The 18,560-nt window shown below is 35.6% G+C and overlaps 1 protein-coding gene across 2 annotated transcripts in view; it reads right to left on the reverse strand.

The window, feature by feature from the left end:
* TMPRSS11E (transmembrane serine protease 11E) overlaps positions 1-18,560 on the reverse strand; it is a 53,781-nt gene that overhangs the window by 29,484 nt on the left and 5,737 nt on the right. Inside the window, exons 1-2 of one of the 2 annotated variants that reach the window (XM_027089669.1) lie at positions 7,504-7,601; positions 2,476-2,600 (exon numbers count right to left, since the gene is read on the reverse strand). In XM_027089669.1, the coding sequence (XP_026945470.1) occupies positions 2,476-2,600; positions 7,504-7,586 (208 nt within the window). In that variant the 5' untranslated portion in view covers positions 7,587-7,601. Of the gene's footprint in view, positions 1-2,475; positions 2,601-7,503; positions 7,602-18,560 lie in introns of those variants that run through there. The other variant, XM_027089670.1, reaches the window with a different exon arrangement.

Raw genomic sequence — 18,560 nt, forward strand, 5'->3', positions numbered from 1 at the left:
AACTAATAAGAACCTACTGTATAGCACAGGGAACTCTATTCAATACTCTGTAATGACCTGTATGAGAATAGAATTTTAAAAAGTGGATATATGAATATGTATAACTGATTCACTTTGCTGTACGGCAGAAACTACACAACACTGTAAATCAACTATACTCGAATAAAAATTAATTAAAGAAATAAAGTTGGGCCCAAGATTCTGCATTTCTAACAAGCTCCTAGATGAGGCGGATGTTGCTGGTACCTAACCACATGTTGAATAGTAAGGTTCTAAAGAGGAGGAAAACATACTCTTCTACATCCTTAGACCTGTTTCTTTTCAGTTATTAGATTGAATTATTTGAAACTGCCATTTATATAGGTTAAAAATGGTCAAATATCAGCAATTTTATATGCTTCAACCAAATGAACAACTTATCTATAGTCAATATTTTAATTTGCCTGATAGACTCAAATAAGTTGCTAGGTGTCAAAACATATTTCCAGTTACCAGAATTATATGGCATGTGCAGTTGTTGAAAAATATTATTGAGAATATTAACAGAGAAGAAAAATAAGGATGAACATGAGTTTGCTGATAATTTTCTAACAGCTTTGTGATTCTATAACCTACAATGATGTTCATAATAGATTCACCTGCTGTCAGTCAAATCACAAAAGGGACAGAAACGCAGTCCCAAAGGCCACTGGATAAAAACTGAACACACAGTTCTATGCTGTCCTGGGTTTTATGCCAAAATGATGCAGTCTGATCACCTCCATCTTTATCTGCCTGTTTCTACAATAGATTTGTTTGGCTCAGTTTGGTTATCTAGGCATGCCAGCACCTAAATTCTCATGTGTTATATCTACTCTGTTCTTAGGTTATATCTCTAAACAAAAGACAGATCACAAATATGACAGTAACACATATCATAACAATTGCTGTTTATTCAGGTGTGGTGTGTGGGCAGTGAACGTTGTGTGTTCCATATTACTCAGCTTATCATCCCAACAATAGGGTACACAGGAACAGGTTACTGAAATCTTACCAGGTTTTTATTGTATGCATATGAGTAAGATTTGTAAGCCTTATAATACTTGGCTTGGGAAGAGGCAAAGGAGAAGTAGTAAGAACATTTTCTCTCACTGAATTAATAAGATCCCTAACATGACTAGGAATTCCTCGTTAAGTCAGACAAACCAAAATATGCCCCAAGAAAATATCGTAGGTATAATTCATTTATTTTTATCATTCAGTATTCAGTAAACATTAATTATCTAATATGCGCCTAATAAGTTCTTTAATAAGTTCTAGAAATATAAAAATGAGTAAAACATAGGTGTCCATGGAGAGGAATAATGATGCTTACAACATAATGGGACTTAATATATTCAGAATAGAACTGTAGAATTATAAAGTTATTTTAGCTATTCTTTTTATACTAAAAAAAACATGCTCCAGAGAAATTATCAAAATGCAGATAGTCCAAATTCAAAGAACTGCATGTGGGCAAATTCTACCCCCCCAAAAAAAAATCTTTGAATACTTTTTCTTTCAGGAATAATCCACCTTGTTTAGGAAATTGAGATTGGATTTGTGTCTGCTAGTAGAAGATAACCAGTTTACAGATCACCATCTCTCTTTACAAAAAAGCAACTGCTACAAATTCCCAATTCAATTAGAATCCAGTGATTAGCTTCTTTGGTTACAGGGTCTTGAACATCAAAGCATTATCTAGTCACTAAGGGAGATATTAAACAAATAGGTCAAAGTGGAGTCAACTAATTAAAACCTGAGACAGAGTAAGAAGGAAACTTCAGAAGGGTTGTTATGCCCTAGAAGAATAGTTCTGAAGTACCCTGGGGACCTTTCTAATAACATAGCAGTGTTCAGGGTTCATCTAGCAGGGAGGTACCTGATTACCACAGAGTGAACCTCTTTGTAATTAATATTCTCAGCATATCCTATCTCCTTTAATCACTTGCAATATATACCAAGATGATTTTAAAATAACGAATAGGCATTTATTCAACAATATATTACTATAAGCATTTTTCCGACTTACTAGTACAAAATAGAGCCTACTTCCCTATGATCCCTGATTGTACAATTTATTGAGCTGTCGGGATTTCAATGAGTTGGAGTTATTTTAAATCAAGATGATTGTCTTATGACCTCAAACAACCCCAAACATTGGACTGTAGCTTTCCTATGGTTTTCCCTTAATTAAGACTTGATTATTGCTGTTAATGAATATGAAAACTAGCATGCTATTCCCAGCAGGAAGCATTGCTACATCAAAGATAGAAGAAAGAATCCTCCTTGGCTTGTGAGGATTAAATGAGTAACAAGACTGGTGAAGAGTTCTTTGTACCAGCTATGCAAACAAATTATAGAAATGAATGAATAAGCTTGAGGCAAATCAAAACAGGTATATAATCAGGAAATATTTGAGGTAAATCACTTGATGCCAGGGCAACCCATACTTACTGTATCTCACATAATGAACGATGAGTCCGATGCACACTGCCAGGACAATCAGGGATATAAAGGTGATGAGGCCAATAACCCAGGGCTCCAAACAAGCTCTCCTCCTGGCCCTCACCACAGCTGGCCTGAGAAAGAAAGCAAACGATGGATTATATTACAGTGCACACCCATACCCACTCCTTAGGTGAAGTAGATATTCCTGGGGAACTAATTCAGGACACTCAGTTAGAAGGAAGAGTACTGTTTTGTTTTAGAACACACCCTAATCCCTGGCTGCTGAAAGCATTCCTGGCTCTGGTTGCTTGACCTTAGGCAGGTAATTTGACTTCTCTGTATCTCAGTTTCCTCATTCAAAAAATGAAGATGATAATGATAGTACCAATCTTATAGGATTATTGTAAGAATTAAATGAATTACTGTATGTAAAGTGCCTACAACAGTGCCTCGCATGTAGAAAGTTTGCTGAGCCAGCTATGTGCAAGATACCAAGTCGGGCACTTCCACTGTAGAATCTTAAATGGCCTATTATATATGTTACAGTTTGAACCATATTAGGTTGAGGGCAGAGTTTCTAATTCTATTCTCTTACTATTTTTGTGAAACAAACTTAGAAGATACACATAAGAGATAACCAGAGGTCTCTTCTAAAGAACCTGAGTGTTTGAGCTAATATTTACCTCTAAACTTCAGCAATGCTGCAGGAAATCCCTTCTGCATGAAACTTCCTCAACCTCTCCCATTTGTTCTGCCTTCAAAAATACATGTTACTGAAAAATGTTGATCAACCTGATTTTTGTTTGATTAGTAAAGTTGCCATTCCCTTGTGTTAAAATAGCTGCTAAACAAACTCAAAAGTTAGGGAAAATGAAATAAGTCAGAGTTGGCCAAGTTGTTTAAATACGATGCTGTTATTTTAAATTTCTTGAGGTATTTAGCACGTTGGTAGAATCAAGGCATGTGTTCTTATCTCCAGAGCAGTCTGGTACAAGAACTGAGGGAAAGGGAAGTGTTATCCTGAAGGAGCACCTGGGGTTGCTTCAGAATAAAGAGAATTCCAAGTCCAGCCCTTTCCTTACCAGCTTGGACAAGTTATTTAGACTCTGAACTAAGTTTGTCCATCTGTCAATAAGAGACAGCCTACCCATTCTGTTTAAAGCACATGGTTGACTGTGGGACCCAGAATGAGATCATGAATGTGAAAACTTCTTGGAAACTGTGAAGCATTTCACAGTAAATAATCGTTGCTTACAGAAATCAAGAGAACTCTGTTTCCTGATAATACAAGACCAGGAAGTGACATAATCATTCTGGTCCCTGGCATACCATCATCCCATCTTGGCTCTGTCTCAATGTCCTGTTTGGTGGGAACACTGTTGCAGAAGTCAACAGTTTCATCACTACATGACTCTGCCCTGCTGAAGTCACTGGAATGTAGTGGAAGGCTCCAGGGACTCTACTTGGTCTCCTCCCTTATTTCTGTGATATCCCCATGGGGCTGTAGCTGAGGAAACTATCTTTCTCTCCCCAATCTCTTCCATCTCCAGTTCTCCCTTGAGTGGGATTCCAAGCACCTGTTCCTACAATGACAATTACTGTAATATAAAAAGACTTCTCCACTTCTCTTCTGCACACTTCTTACGTGAAAACACGCGTAAGAAACTTATAAATTGACTCCTGTTCCTTCATCCCTGAATGCTTGCTATTCATTTCTTGCAGAAGAAAGGAGATGCATATAGCAGACATAAGCAAAAGTTTGGAGGGAATATGGGGAGGGAAGGGCTTCTCAACTAGTTTCAATACATGTCAGATGAAGAATATGAATTTGTAAATGTAGGAAACAATTGATATTGATATAATCATCAAAAGAATATGTAGAACTGTGAAATATAAGACAGAAGCTCTATTTATTCTACAATAACTCTTAATCAAGACAGAAAATTAAAACAATGCAGCCATTAAATTGATGAGGTAGAGCTACCCGTATTAACATGCAAAATGTCAATGATATATTTTAATGAAAAAATATTGCAGAATAATATGCATGCTATGTTCCAGTTTTTGTACATGATAAAGCTATATGTGTAGGTGCATAGTGAAGTATATAGAAAGACACACAAAATTTTTAACAGTAAGAAGTGGAATAACAGAAGTAAGAGCAACTTTAATTTTAATTTAGGTACTTTTTATGTTATGATGGATTTTAAAAAAAATCATGGCTTTCGAATTAAATGAGAGAGAGAGAAAAAGAGAGAGAGAAAGTAATGAGGACGGTTATACATGTCTCTTCATGGAGTTCCTATCACTATCTTGTTTGAGGTACTGCTGTGTCTTCTTTTCCTGTCTCCCACCTTTCAAAACTATTTTAGGGATGCTCTGTCTTTGGTGGCTTTGAGGGAAATAATAGGGATAGTATGGGATAAAGAAAAAAGAGAATCCATCAAAAACACTTTGAATAAACAGTTAAGAGAGTATGTTTCTGATTCTGACCACCAACCTACTGTATAGTGTGGTACCAGCAGATTCACTTCTCTCCCTTATTTTCTCCATATGAAAAACAAGGATAAGAATTCCAGACCCTTCCTAACTTGATGAGCTCTTAGAGATAAAAATGATGAAGTATTTCATTACTTTGAGCTGCCCAGTAGAAAATCATTGTACAAATAGTAAGGACTATTATTATTATCATCATTATTTTAATTATTAATAATAATGGTAATGACCACATTACTGAGATTTTTTTCATTTGAAACATTATCTCTTCCTTTCCCAGTCTGTATGAGATTGCTTTTCAAACTGATTCACCCTGTTTCTTAATTACTTTTTTTGTTTGTTCTCTCAGCAAGTGATTCCATACTGAATTGCTCCAAATTAGATGTAGTAGAAGTGTGCTAAAAAAAATTAGTAAAATGGAGGAATAAATCTATTTTACATATCAACAGACACTTGTGTAGCTAACCTCTTCCTGCACATAAACACTTGTCCAATCATTACTGGGGCCTGTTGAAACTTACATGAACCTGCTCTTATAAAACCACCTTCAGACAGACTGGATAAATTCTAATAGCTTCAGTGGTATCAGATTTCTTTCTATGATTTTTCTTTTCAATTGGGGATGTGTAATTAGACAGTGAATGTAGCAGTTAAAATATGGTTATATTTTTATAATCTCCAAATTACCAGAAGACAAGTCCAGAGGTGCATTATCATTATCACTTCTTAATGTGTCTTTTTCTAGAATAGTATAAGAAAGAAAAGCAGCAGAAACAACAACAAAAAGAGGAGAGGAAAAAGCATACTACCACAAATAAACCACATGGCAAGCACTGGAGAACCATAAGTCAAGGCTCACAGTGCTTCAGAGGAAAGTTTACCAGAACAAACGCTTTCCTAACACCACCACCATGGACCGATTAATAGTAGATGTCCAACTCATTGCCCATTCTCTGTAATGGTAAGCAGTGCTGATATTCTTAGTTGGAATGTTTCATCAGCTCAGTCCAGCTGAGCTGTTTTGAATGAACATGTGCACAATATCTATAAAGCTGGTGATGCTAATTCATCATTAACTACTTAAGCCAGAGGTCAGCAAAGTTTTCTGTGAAGGTCCAGATAGTAACTATTTTAGATATTCTGGACCACACACTCCCTATTGCAACTAGTCAGCTCTGCCATTGTACTGCAAAAGCAGCTACAGACAATACATATACAAATGAACATGGCTGTGTTCCAATAAAACTTTATTTCTGTACACTGAAATTTGACTTTTGTATAATTTTCACTTGTCATGAAATATTTTTTTAATTTTGATTTGTTTCAACCATTTAGAAAGTATAAAAATCACTCTTAACTCAAGCTCAAAACAGGTCGTGGGCTGGATTTCACCCTTGGGCCATAGTTTACTGATGGCTGACATAAGCAATAGCCTACAAGTCAATGATAATTGTGTTGGGAAGTTAAAATAGTCTTTTCATTTTTTAGTCTCAACTGCATGGCAAATCTAATTTAGTGTGTCTCCAATCCCATTACCGCTAACTTTGTTCTGATAATTGTCACTAAAACTCATCATCCAGCTCGATGACAGGTTTCTCATCTGCCTCCCCAATCTCTGAATCATTATCCATTACAGTAAGTGCTCTTTCTGGAAGTGATAGAGCCAATGGCTAGGATCACTTGAAACCCAAGTTGGCCTCAGTTAGCCTGGCATTCCCCCTCTTCCCCACGAGCTTTCTAGCTCTTTGCCTTTGTTCCTGCTGCCTCCTATATGGAGTAACTCAGAGTCTGTAATTTGCTTGCATCATAAAAGCCTTTGTGCATTTAAGAGCCAGTTCAGAAAAGTCCCCTTTATTTCAGTAAACTATATTCACCCCTAAGTATCACATCATAATATACATCTTGAACCCCTTGGGGATAATGTCTGTGCCTTACTTATCTCTTTATTCTCTGACCACTCTGATGCTCAATATATATTCACAGAGGGGATTGAACTGAAGTTGATTAAGCCAAATTGAACTGACCATTTGTCAGTACCACAACATGGGTTTCAACCTCTCTCAAAGCACTTCTGTTCTGCCTTAGTCTTAGAAAAGAACTTGGAATATTACAAAAAGAAAAGAAAGGTCAGACGTTGTGAAGAATAATTACTATTTAAGTAAAACCTGATTTCCATAAAACACTTTATATAATAATCAAGCTTTGTGGTTGATATGTCTATTTCACCTGTTTAAAATATATAATTTTCCAACTATGATTTTATCTATCTACTGTGAAGTATTATCATAGTTCAGAAAGTGATAAATGAAAATAAGGAGACATTAATTTCAGGAGACACTTCTTATTTGTGGTCATTGAATGTCTGTATATAATTACAATATCCAAACAAAAGCATAAGGAAAGATACCACAATGAAGTAACAGCATAGTACCTCATGACATTACTAATTCCCTAAGTCAGTGCTTAAGTTTTAAAATATTAGTTAATAAATATTTATTCAGTTTTTGTTGAGTATTTGGCACTAGCTCATTTCTTTACCTTATAGATTGTGCCTGCTTGTCTTGTTCACACAAACACTTCAGATGCTTTGTGCTTTGTGGAAGAATCATATCAGCTGGCATTGGTGAGATCTCCAATCTTATTAGATTCTTATTTTAGTCTTGAACAAGACTATTAAAATATCCAGGGCAGAACTAAAATATTGAATACATGCTCATGGATCATATGTTTTCATTGCTATGTTTTTAAAAGAAATACAAATAAATTACTACTTATAAAATTACAAATAATACAGAGGGAAGACAGAAGAAGCAAGAAGAACTACAATTCTGCAGCCTGTGGAACAAAAACCACATTCACAGAAAGATAGACAGGATGAAAAGGCAGAGGGCCTTTTGTACCAGATGAAGATGTACCAGATGAAGGAACAAGATAAAACCCCAGAAAAACAACTAAATGAACTGGAGATAGGAAACCTTCCAGAAAAAGAATTCAGAATAATGATAATGAAGATGAGCCAGGACCTCGGAAAAAAAATGGAGGCAAAGATCGAGAAGATGCAAGAAATGTTTAACAAAGACCTAGAACAAACAAACAGAGATGAACAAAACAATAACTGAAATGAAAACTACACTAGAAGGAATCAATAGCAGAATAACTAAAGCAGAAGAACAGATAACTGACCTGGAAAACAAAATGGTGGAATTCACTGCTGTGGAACAGAATAAAGAAGAAAGAATGAAAAGACATGAAGACAGCCTAAGAGACCTCTGGGACAACATTAAACACAACAACATTCGCATTATAGGGGTCCCAGAAGGAGAAGAGAGAGAAAAGGACCAGAAAAAATATTTGAAGAGATTATAGTCGAAAACTTCCCTAACATGGGAAAGGAAATAGCCACCAAAGTCCAGGAAGGACAGAGAGTCCCATACAGGATAAACCCAAGGAGAAAAACACTGACACACATAGTAATCAAATTGGCAAAAATTAAAGAAAAAGAAAAATTATTGAAAGGGAAAAATGACAAATAACATACAAGGGAATCCCCATAAGGTTAACAGATGATTTCTCAGCAGAAACTCTACAGGCCAGAAGGGAGTGGCATGATATACTTAAAGTGATGAAAGGGAAGAACCTACAACCAAGATTACTCTACCCGGCAAGGATCTCATTCAGATTCGATGGAGAAATCAAAAGCTTTACAGACAAGCAAAAGCTAAGAGAATTCAGCACCACCAAACCAGCTCTACAACAAATGCTAAAGGAACTTCTCTAAGTGGGAAACACAAGAGAAGAAAATGACCTACAAAAACAAACCCAAAACAATTAAGAAAATGGTCATAGGAACATACATATCAATAATTACCATAAATGGGAATACATTAAATGCTCCAACCAAAAGACACAGGCTTGCTGAATGGATACAAAAGCAAGACCCATATCTATGCTGTCTACAAGAGACCCACTTCAAACCTAGGGACACACACTGAAAGTGAGGGGATGGAAAAAGATATTCCATGCAAATGGAAATCTAAAGAAAGCTGAAGTAGCAATACTCATATCAGATAAAATAGACTTTAAAATAAAGAATGTTACAAGAGACAAGGAAGGACACTACATAATGATCAAGGGATCAATCCAAGAAGAAGATATAACAAATATTATAAATATATATGCACCCAACATAGGAACACATCAATACATAAGGCAAATGCTAACAGCTATAAAACAGGAAATCAACAGTAACACAGTAATAGTGGGGGACTTTAACACCTCACTTACACCAATGGACAGATCATCCAAAGAGAAAGTTAATAAGGAAACACAAGCTTTAAATGACACAATAGACCAGATAGATTTAATTGATATTTATAGGACATTCCATCCGAAAACAGCAGATTACACTTTCTTCTTAAGTGCACAAGGAATATTCTCCAGGACAGATCACATCTTGGGTCACAAATCAAGCCTCAGTAAATTTAACAAAATTGAAATCATATCAAGCATCTTTTCTGACCACAAGGCTATGAGATTAGAAATGAATTACAGGGAAAAAAACGTAAAAAACACAAACACATGGAGGCTAAACAATACGTTACTAAACAACCAAGAGATCACTGAAGAAATCAAAGAAGAAATCAAAAAATACCTAGAGACAAAAGACAATGAAAACACGATGATCCAAAACCTATGGGATGCAGCAAAAGCAGTTCTAAGAGGGAAGTTTATAGCTATAAAAGCCTACCTCAAGAAACAAGAAAAATCTCAAATAAACAATCTAACCTTACACCTAAAGGAACTAGAGAAAGAAGAACAAACAAAACCCAAAGTTAGCAGAAGGAAAGAAATCATAAAGATCAGAGCAACAATAAATGAAATAGAAACAAAGAAAACAACTGCAAAGATCAATGAAACTAACAGCTGGTTCTTTGAGAAGATAACCAAAATTGATAAACCACTAGCCAGACTCATCAAGAAAAAGAGGGAGAGGACCCAAATCAATAAAATTAGAAATGAAAATGGAACAGTTACAACAGTCACTGCAGAAATACAAAGCATCCTAAGAGACTACTACAAGCAACTCTATGCCAATAAAATGGACAACCTGGAAGAAATGGACAAATTCTTAGAAAGGTATAATCTTCCAATTGTGAATAGACCAATCACAAGTAATGAAATTGAAACTGAGATTAAAAATCTTCCAACAAACAGAAGTCCAGGACCAGACGGCTTCACAGGTGAATTCAATCAAACATTTAGAGAAGAGCTAACACCATTCTTCTCAAACTCTTCCAAAAAATTGCAGAGGAAGGAACACTCCCAAACTCATTCTATGAGACCACCATCACCGTGTTACCAAAACAAGACAAAGATACTACAAAAAAAGAAAACTACAGACCAATATCACTCATGAATATCGATGCAAAAATCCTCAACAAAATACTAGCAAACAGAATCCAACAACACGTTAAAAGGATCATACACTATGATCAAGTGTGATTTATCCCAGAGATGCAAGGATTCTTCAATATATGTAAATCAATCAATGTGATACACCATATTAACAAATTGAATAAAAAAGATATGATCATCTCAATAAATGCAGAAAAAGCTTTTGACAAAATTCAACACCCATTTATGATAAAAACTCTCCAGAGAGTGGGCATAGAGGGAAACTACCTCAATATAATAAAGGCCATATATGACAAACCCACAGCATACATCAGTCTCAATGGTGAAAAACTGAAAGCATTTCCTCTAAGATCAGGAACAAGACAAGGATGTCCACTCTCACCACTATTATTCAACAGAGTTTTGGAAGTGCTAGCCATGGCAATCAGAGAAGAAAAAGAAATAAAAGGAATCCAAACTGGAAAAGAAGAAGTAAAACTGTCACTGTTTGTAGATGACATGATACTATGCATAGAGAATCCTAAAGATGCCACCAAAAAACTACTAGAGCTAATCAATGAATTTGGTAAAGTTGCAGGATACAAAATTAATGCACAGAAATCTCTTGCATTCCTATACACTAATGATGAAAAATCTGAAAGTGAAATTAAGGAAACAATCTCATTTACCATTGCAACAAAAAGAATAAAATACCTAGGAATAAACCTACCTAGGGAGACAAAAGACCTGTATGCAGAAAACTATAAGACACTGATTAAAGAAATTAAATATGATACCAACAGATGGAGAGATATACCGTGTTCTTGGATTGGAAGAATCAATATTGTGTAAATGACTATACTACCCAAAGCAATCTACAGATTCAGTGCAATCCCTATCAAATTACCAATGGCACTTTTTACAGAACCAGAGCAAAAAATCTTAAAATTTGTAGGGAGACACAAAAGACCCCAAATAACCAAAGCAGTCTTGAGGGAAAAAAATGGAGATGGAGGAATCAGACTCCCTGACTGCAGACTACACTATAAAGCTACAGTAATCAAGAGAATATGGTACTGGCACAAAACCAGAAATATAGATCAATGGAACAAGATAGAAAGCCCAGAGATAAACCCACACACCTATGGTCAGCTAATCTATGACAAAGGAGGCAAGGATATACAATGAAGAAAAGACAGTCTCTTCAATAAATGGTGCTGGGAAAACTGGATAGCTACATGTAAAAGAATGAAATTAGAACACTCCCTAACACCATACACAAAAATAAACTCAAAATGGATTAGAGACCTAAATGTAAGACTGGACACTATAAAACTCTTAGAGGAAAACATAGGAAGAACACTCTTTGACATAAATCACAGCAAGATTTTTTTGGATCCACCTCCTAGTGTAATGGAAATAAAAACGAAAATAAACAAATGGGACCTAATGAAACGTAAAAGCTTTTGCACAGCAAAGGAAACCATAAACAAGATGAAAAGACAACCCTCAGAATGGGAGAAAATATTTGCAAACTAATCAATGGACAAAGGATTAATCTCGAAAATATATAAACAGCTCATGCAGCTCAATATTAAAAAAACAAACAACCCACTGTGATGCTTTTGCAAATATGTTCCTATAATGGGTTTCATCTTCAAGGAATTCATGGAAAAGACTCTGACAAGTACAGGTTTCTGGTAACTGACTATACTGCTGAACTGAATGAATAAGCATTTTCAGAACTCTAATGGAAAACTGAAGAATTCATAAAAGTGCTAACAAAAGATGAAGATGAAAAAAAAATTACATGGGACTGAGTGAACTGATGAGGATGATTATAATTTTTGTGAATTTCTGTTTGAATAAAACAAAAAAACCCCACCAGGACTCAGAGGCAAAAAATATACAAATCAATTTTCACTGCAAAGTAAAGGAGCTGTTACAGTGGAGGATTACTGGACTGAATGTCAATATTATGACATAGTTTGAGTGTGTTTTGTGTTTGGTAAATGCAATCATTGTTGCTTTTGTTTTAGTCATCCATTTATAATGCTTGGTGTCAGTTAATTTAGCTCTTGTAAAAATAAAATACAGTGTGTGTGTGTGTGTGTGTGTGTGTGTGTGTGAAAAAAACAACCCAATCCAAAAATGGGCAGAAGACCTAAATAGACATTTCTCCAAAGAAGACATACAGATGGCCAAGAAGCACATGAAAAGCTGTTCAACATCACTAATTATTAGAGAAATGCAAATCAAAACTACCATGAAGTATCACCTCACACCAGTTAGAATAGGCATCACCAGAAAATCTACAAACAACAAATGCTGGAGAGGTTGTGGAGAAAAGGGAACCCTCTTGCACTGTTGGTGGGAATGTAAATTGATACAGCCACTATATAGAACAGTATGGAGGTTCCTTAAAAAACTAAAAATAGAATTACCATATAATCCAGCAATCCCACTACTGGGCATATATCCAGAGAAAACCATAATTCTAAAAGACACATGCACCCCAATGTTCATTGCAGCACTGTTTACAATAGCCAGGTCATGGAAGCAACCTAAATGCCCATCGACAGATGAATGGATAAAGAAGAGGTGGTACATATATACAATGGAATATTACTCAGCCATAAAAAAGAATGAAATTGGGTCATTTGTTGAGATGTGGATGGATCTAGAGACTGTCATACAGAGTGAAGTAAGTCAGAAAGGGAAAAACAAATATCGTATATTAATGCATATATGTGGAACCTAGAAAAATGGTACAGATGAACCAGTTTGCAGGACAGAAATAGAGACACAGATGTAGAGAACAAATGTATGGACCCCAAGTGGGGAAAGCGGCGGGGGGGGTGGGGATGGTGTGATGAATTGGGAGATTGGGATTGACATGTATACACTGAAGTGTATAAAATTGATGACTAATAAGAACCTGCTGTATAAAAAAATAAATAAAATACAATTCAAAAAATAAATTACAAATAGCCTACTGCTGCCGTGTCCACTGTTATACAAACATACCTATAAAGTGTCTGATAGCATCAGCCAGGCCCTTGGACTGAATTATGGTTGCATTCCCTACCATAATAACTGTGAATAGTTCTCAAAGAGAAGTTACAATCATAATAAGGTGGTAGTCTAATTACCAGACAACTGTTTCCATTTTCTTTTAATAGCACCAAGACAAATGGTGGGAAACTCATTGTTTTTATTCTAAATGTTTTTATTTATATTCTACCTTGTTCTAGACTGATTTAAGGTAGCTTATAAAGATATATATTTACATTTATATAATTATAAAGTGATATATAGTATTAAATTACATTTACATATATGGTATTAAATTAAACATAGAGATGCAAGAATAAAGCAAAACATAAGTGAAAACACAAAATGAGAAGAGTACTAAAACTACATGTCATAATTCCTATCTAGATATTTCCTTAAGTCAGATGACAAACTTTGTAGCTTTCTAGCAGCGAACTCAAAAGCAAAACTAAACAAAACTAAACAAGAAAACAACTAAACCCTATTCAGTTACATTCTTCATGTCACCCATAAGATTAAAACTGAGCAATTACTTAGCCACAATACAATTCTTTCAGATTCTAATAAAAAGAATACTGTGTAATATCATGAACTCTATTCACCACAATATTCTTAGCATAGAAACAAAAATTAGTTTTATAATACTCTTAGTATGCCCCTCAATACTGGAAAATGGCACCAATGACTATTCAATAAAAACAATTTTATGTGGGGGAAGCAGTGTGAAATTATTTATACCAAGCTCTAAGATAATGTTTTTAAATATCTGACAACACTTTGCGAATTATTGAAATGGCTCTGTGTGGCACTTTCACATTATAAAGTACCTAAAAGTTGAATCATAGACATAAAAATATATTATTACTTAGTACCATAATAAGTTTTTAATAAGCATAGTATTACTAAGTGCAATAGTAAGTTTTTAATAAATATTGGGAATGAAAGAAAACCCTACCACTAACTGTTAACTTAGGTAAAACCCATAGCTTAACGACTCCTATATTTAACTAACCATAAAACTCAAGTGATAATATGTTTCCTCCCACCTACTTTAAAAGGAATTTGTGATTACAAATATGGTATCATCAGGCTTTTATTGGACATGTGTGTTATATAACTATTAGTGACAATTCAACTGTAACGAATGTCTCTGGTCTCCACTGTGTTATCATCTAGCTCTTTATTAAGTTCCCAGCCAGATATGATGTGTCACAGGAAACTACAAACTGAGATTTAGGTTGGCACTCTGCCTGACGTCTAGAAATTTACAGTCACAGATAGATGGGGTGCAAAAAGTTTAAAGATATTATTAAGTAATTAGGTATGGGTCTATAGAATTATAAAGTGAGCTACTTTAACACTTAATTACACTAACATATTTGCTTTATTTTCTTCACACTCTTTGCAGTTCAAGATAATAAGTCAAAATGATCTGAGTCAGCAATTTTAAAAGCAGCAGTTTCCCACAAAAATGTTGACAAGAGACACCGTTGCAGCTAGTCGTAGGGAATTGTATGCATTTTAAAATGTGGAAGGAAAAAAAAAGCATTAACAGGGAGTGTGTGACTATGTTGTGGCTGTTGTGTCAGAAGAAAAAATGGTTGAGAAACCTGAGCTAGAGACACTCTTGAAGCTGCTAATGTATAGCACTCCCTTTCAGAAATTGTTCTGTAACATTAGATATCTTTCTACCAAATCTTTCTCATGACTTTGTCTAGATGCCTCTTATGAAAGTTGGCATGATATGGTGGAAATAACTCTGAACTGGAAGACTAGTGACCTGTGTCTCCATCTTAGAACTTTTATTGAAAGACTAAGTCCTTTCATCTAAGTCCTAAGTTTCTCAGATGAGAAATCTGAGAGCATATTCAACATCACGGAAGTTCCAGCATCCTGTAACCCCCAACTTAAATGATGCAAAGTATGCTCTCATTTTCTTCATTTGTTAGAAAACAATGAGAAGTTTAATTGATCTAGCTGCTCTTTAGTTTCCACCAAAGCTCACCTTCCATGCCTCAAATAACCTAAAAATGCTCAACATTATTATAATTAAAATTTAGCATTTTTTAAACAATCAGCTTTAACATAATTTTTCACATGTTATTTTTCTGATGGCTACATGCCAGATCATTTGGAATGGTCAAGTTAAGAGTCTGCAAATCATTTGAAGTAATCCAAGTTTCATATGAGGAAGTCATTAAGTTTCTTGACTACTTGCATCCTAAGCCAGTTTAAAAATTCCTAGACTTGTAAAACTGCATTTTGTGCAAGCCACTGATGGGCCTTAAAATTGGAGTGTGCCAGCTGCAACATGTGCTAGACTGTGTGGTGTCCTCCTGGCTGCTGTTTCCCTGGCAAGTACTGTAAGCCATACACAAAGAATCCCTCAGATAATCTAGAAATTTCTGTATATAATAAAACCCTATCTGAATTAATTTAGCAATGAGAGACAACTGGAAATGTATTGACTCTTGTTAGTGTTTGTATTATTCTTCCAAAAGAGGGATTTCTTGACTAATGAATTTCCTGCCTCAGTTGTTGACCTATAATATAATGGAAGTATTGAGTCTTAACTTTTGGATGGAACACAGATTTGTGAAGTTGATCATTATATATTTACTTAATATAAATATATTTACTTAATTATACTTTAATATATTGGCATTTTAATAATAACATAGTGAAATATGCTCAGATTCATATTAGAATTAGGTAGAATTTACTGTGCAAATACCATAAAATTATAAAAGTATTATTTTATCTAGGGCTTCCCTGGTGGCGCAGTGGTTAAGAATCCGCCTGCCAATGCAGGGGACATGGGTTCGAACCCTGGTCCAGGAAGATCCCACATGCCGCGGAGCAACTAAGCCCGTGCGCCACAACTACTGATCCTGCACTCTAGAGCCCATGAGCCACAACTACTGAGCCCATGTGCCGCATCTACTGAAACCTGTGCGCCTAGAGCCCGTGCTCCACAACAAGAGAAGTCACCGCAATGAGAAGCCTGCGCACCGCAACGAAGAATAGCCCCCTCTCGCCCCAACTAGAGAAAGCCCGTGAGCAGCAACGAAGACCCAACACAGCCAAAAATAATAAATTTATTTTAAAAAGTATTATTTTATCCAAAAGGGCTAAATATTTTCAGTCACTAATGTCCATGTCTTTAATTCATATCTAAATGCTGATGGCTACCAAATCTATAAATACAGATTATTTGTCTAAACTTCAGACCCATATATTCATCTGCCTACTGTTCATCACAACAGGATATACCTCTCATCATTCGAACTAAGCATGTCTGTGCTACAGACTCATATGTGCCTATCCCAAATATTTTCCTTAATAATAGAATCTTTGATTTTTGGTTGAGCATATGGCCCCCTGGAAAATAGAATAATGTCCTTTATCCATGACTCTCCCTGTGAATATAAGTTCTGACCAATGGAGTCTCTATTCCAGTGGGTAGAATCCTGATGTGCTAGTTGGAGCTCTGGCAACCATACTAAACCATGATTGGGAGGATATATGTTCATGTTGATAGGACAGCACAGCAGTAGAAGCCTAGATTCCTAATTACTTGGTAAACCTCCCTATCAGCCCCTACCTGACTATCTCCAGACCTGTTTTACATTAAACTGAAATAAAATGACATTTTATGTAAGCCACTTTATCCTAAGCTTCCTGTCACTCATATCTAAGCTGATACTATTGCAATATGCAAAACAGATTAGTTGCAATCAAAGTAAATTGTGATTTTTTATGTAATTATCTTTGGGAGAAGAAGACATTCAAGAAATATATTTACTTAATAAAATATTTTTACTTAATATTTTCTAGCTGCACAATTTTGAGATACAAGTAATAAATCTGATGCTAATAAATAAGGAGACCAAGTTTTCATCGACGATCTCATTGTAAAAAGTTCTACGACTTTAAGCAAATGACTTCTATTTTCTTGCTTAGTGGATATAGGTCTGGGCTTTTGCGTCAAACAGCTTGGGTTTCGCCCCGGCTCTACCTCTTACTAGCTAGATGGCTCCAAGCAAGTTACTCACCTTCTCTAAGTCTACATTTCCCCTCCCATAAATGGGGATAATGATAGAACCTAACTATAGGGTTCTTCTAAGGATTAAATGGAATAACGCTTATGGAGCAATTGGCATTATACCAAGTACACAGTACATGCACAGCAAATGTTGGCTTTGTCATTATTCCTCCTTCATAATGAGGAATTAATTTGTTTTCAAAACAGGTTGAAAAATCCCTCAAATTGCCTCATGTGACTGAGGGGATAAGGAGAAGATGGAACAGGTGAGGCTCCCAAGCCTTATTCCCACTCCACCCAGAGCAACACTGCTCCACGCAGCAGGGGTTTGCATTAGCCTTATGTGTGAAAGGGATTCAACTGGTAAAGAAAATGTGTAAAACTACTCATCTTTGGACCTTTTTAGCTCTAAGAATCTATACATCAAGCCAATGGTCAGCCATGACATATACAGTTTTGTGCAAGGATTTAGAACTCTACTTAAGAAGCCCATTGTATATATGTGCCACATCTTCTTTATCCATTCATCTGTTGATGGACACTTAGGTTGCTTCCATGTCCAGGCTATTGTAAATAGAGCTGCAATGAACATTTTGGTACATGACTCTTTTTGAATTATGGTTTTCTCAGGGTATATGCCCAGTAGTGGGATTTCTGGGTCATATGGTAATTCTATTTTTAGTTTTTTAAGGAAGCTCCATACTGTTCTCCATAGTGGCTGTATCTATTTACATCCCCACCAACAGTGCAAGAGTGTTCCCTTTTCTCCACATCCTCTCCAGCATTTATTGTTTCTAGATTTTTTGATGATGTCCATTCTGACCGGTGTCAGATGATACAATGGAATATTACTCAGCCATAAAAAGAAACGAAATTGAGTTATTTGTAGTGAGGTGGATGGATCTAGAGTCTGTCATACAGAGTGAAGTAAGTCAGAAAGAGAAAAACAAATACCATATGCTAACACATATATATGTAATCTAAGAAAAAAGAAAAGGTCATGAAGAACCTAGGGGTAAGATGGGAATAAAGACACAGACCTACTAGAGAATGGACTTGAGGATATGCGGAGGGGAAGGGTAAGCTGTGACAAAGCGAGAGA

Source organism: Aethalodelphis obliquidens, unplaced genomic scaffold (genome assembly GCF_003676395.1).
Source record: "Aethalodelphis obliquidens isolate GAN/ISIS:26980383/991018 unplaced genomic scaffold, ASM367639v1 scaffold67, whole genome shotgun sequence".
In the NCBI taxonomy this organism is placed as follows: domain Eukaryota; kingdom Metazoa; phylum Chordata; class Mammalia; order Artiodactyla; family Delphinidae; genus Aethalodelphis; species Aethalodelphis obliquidens.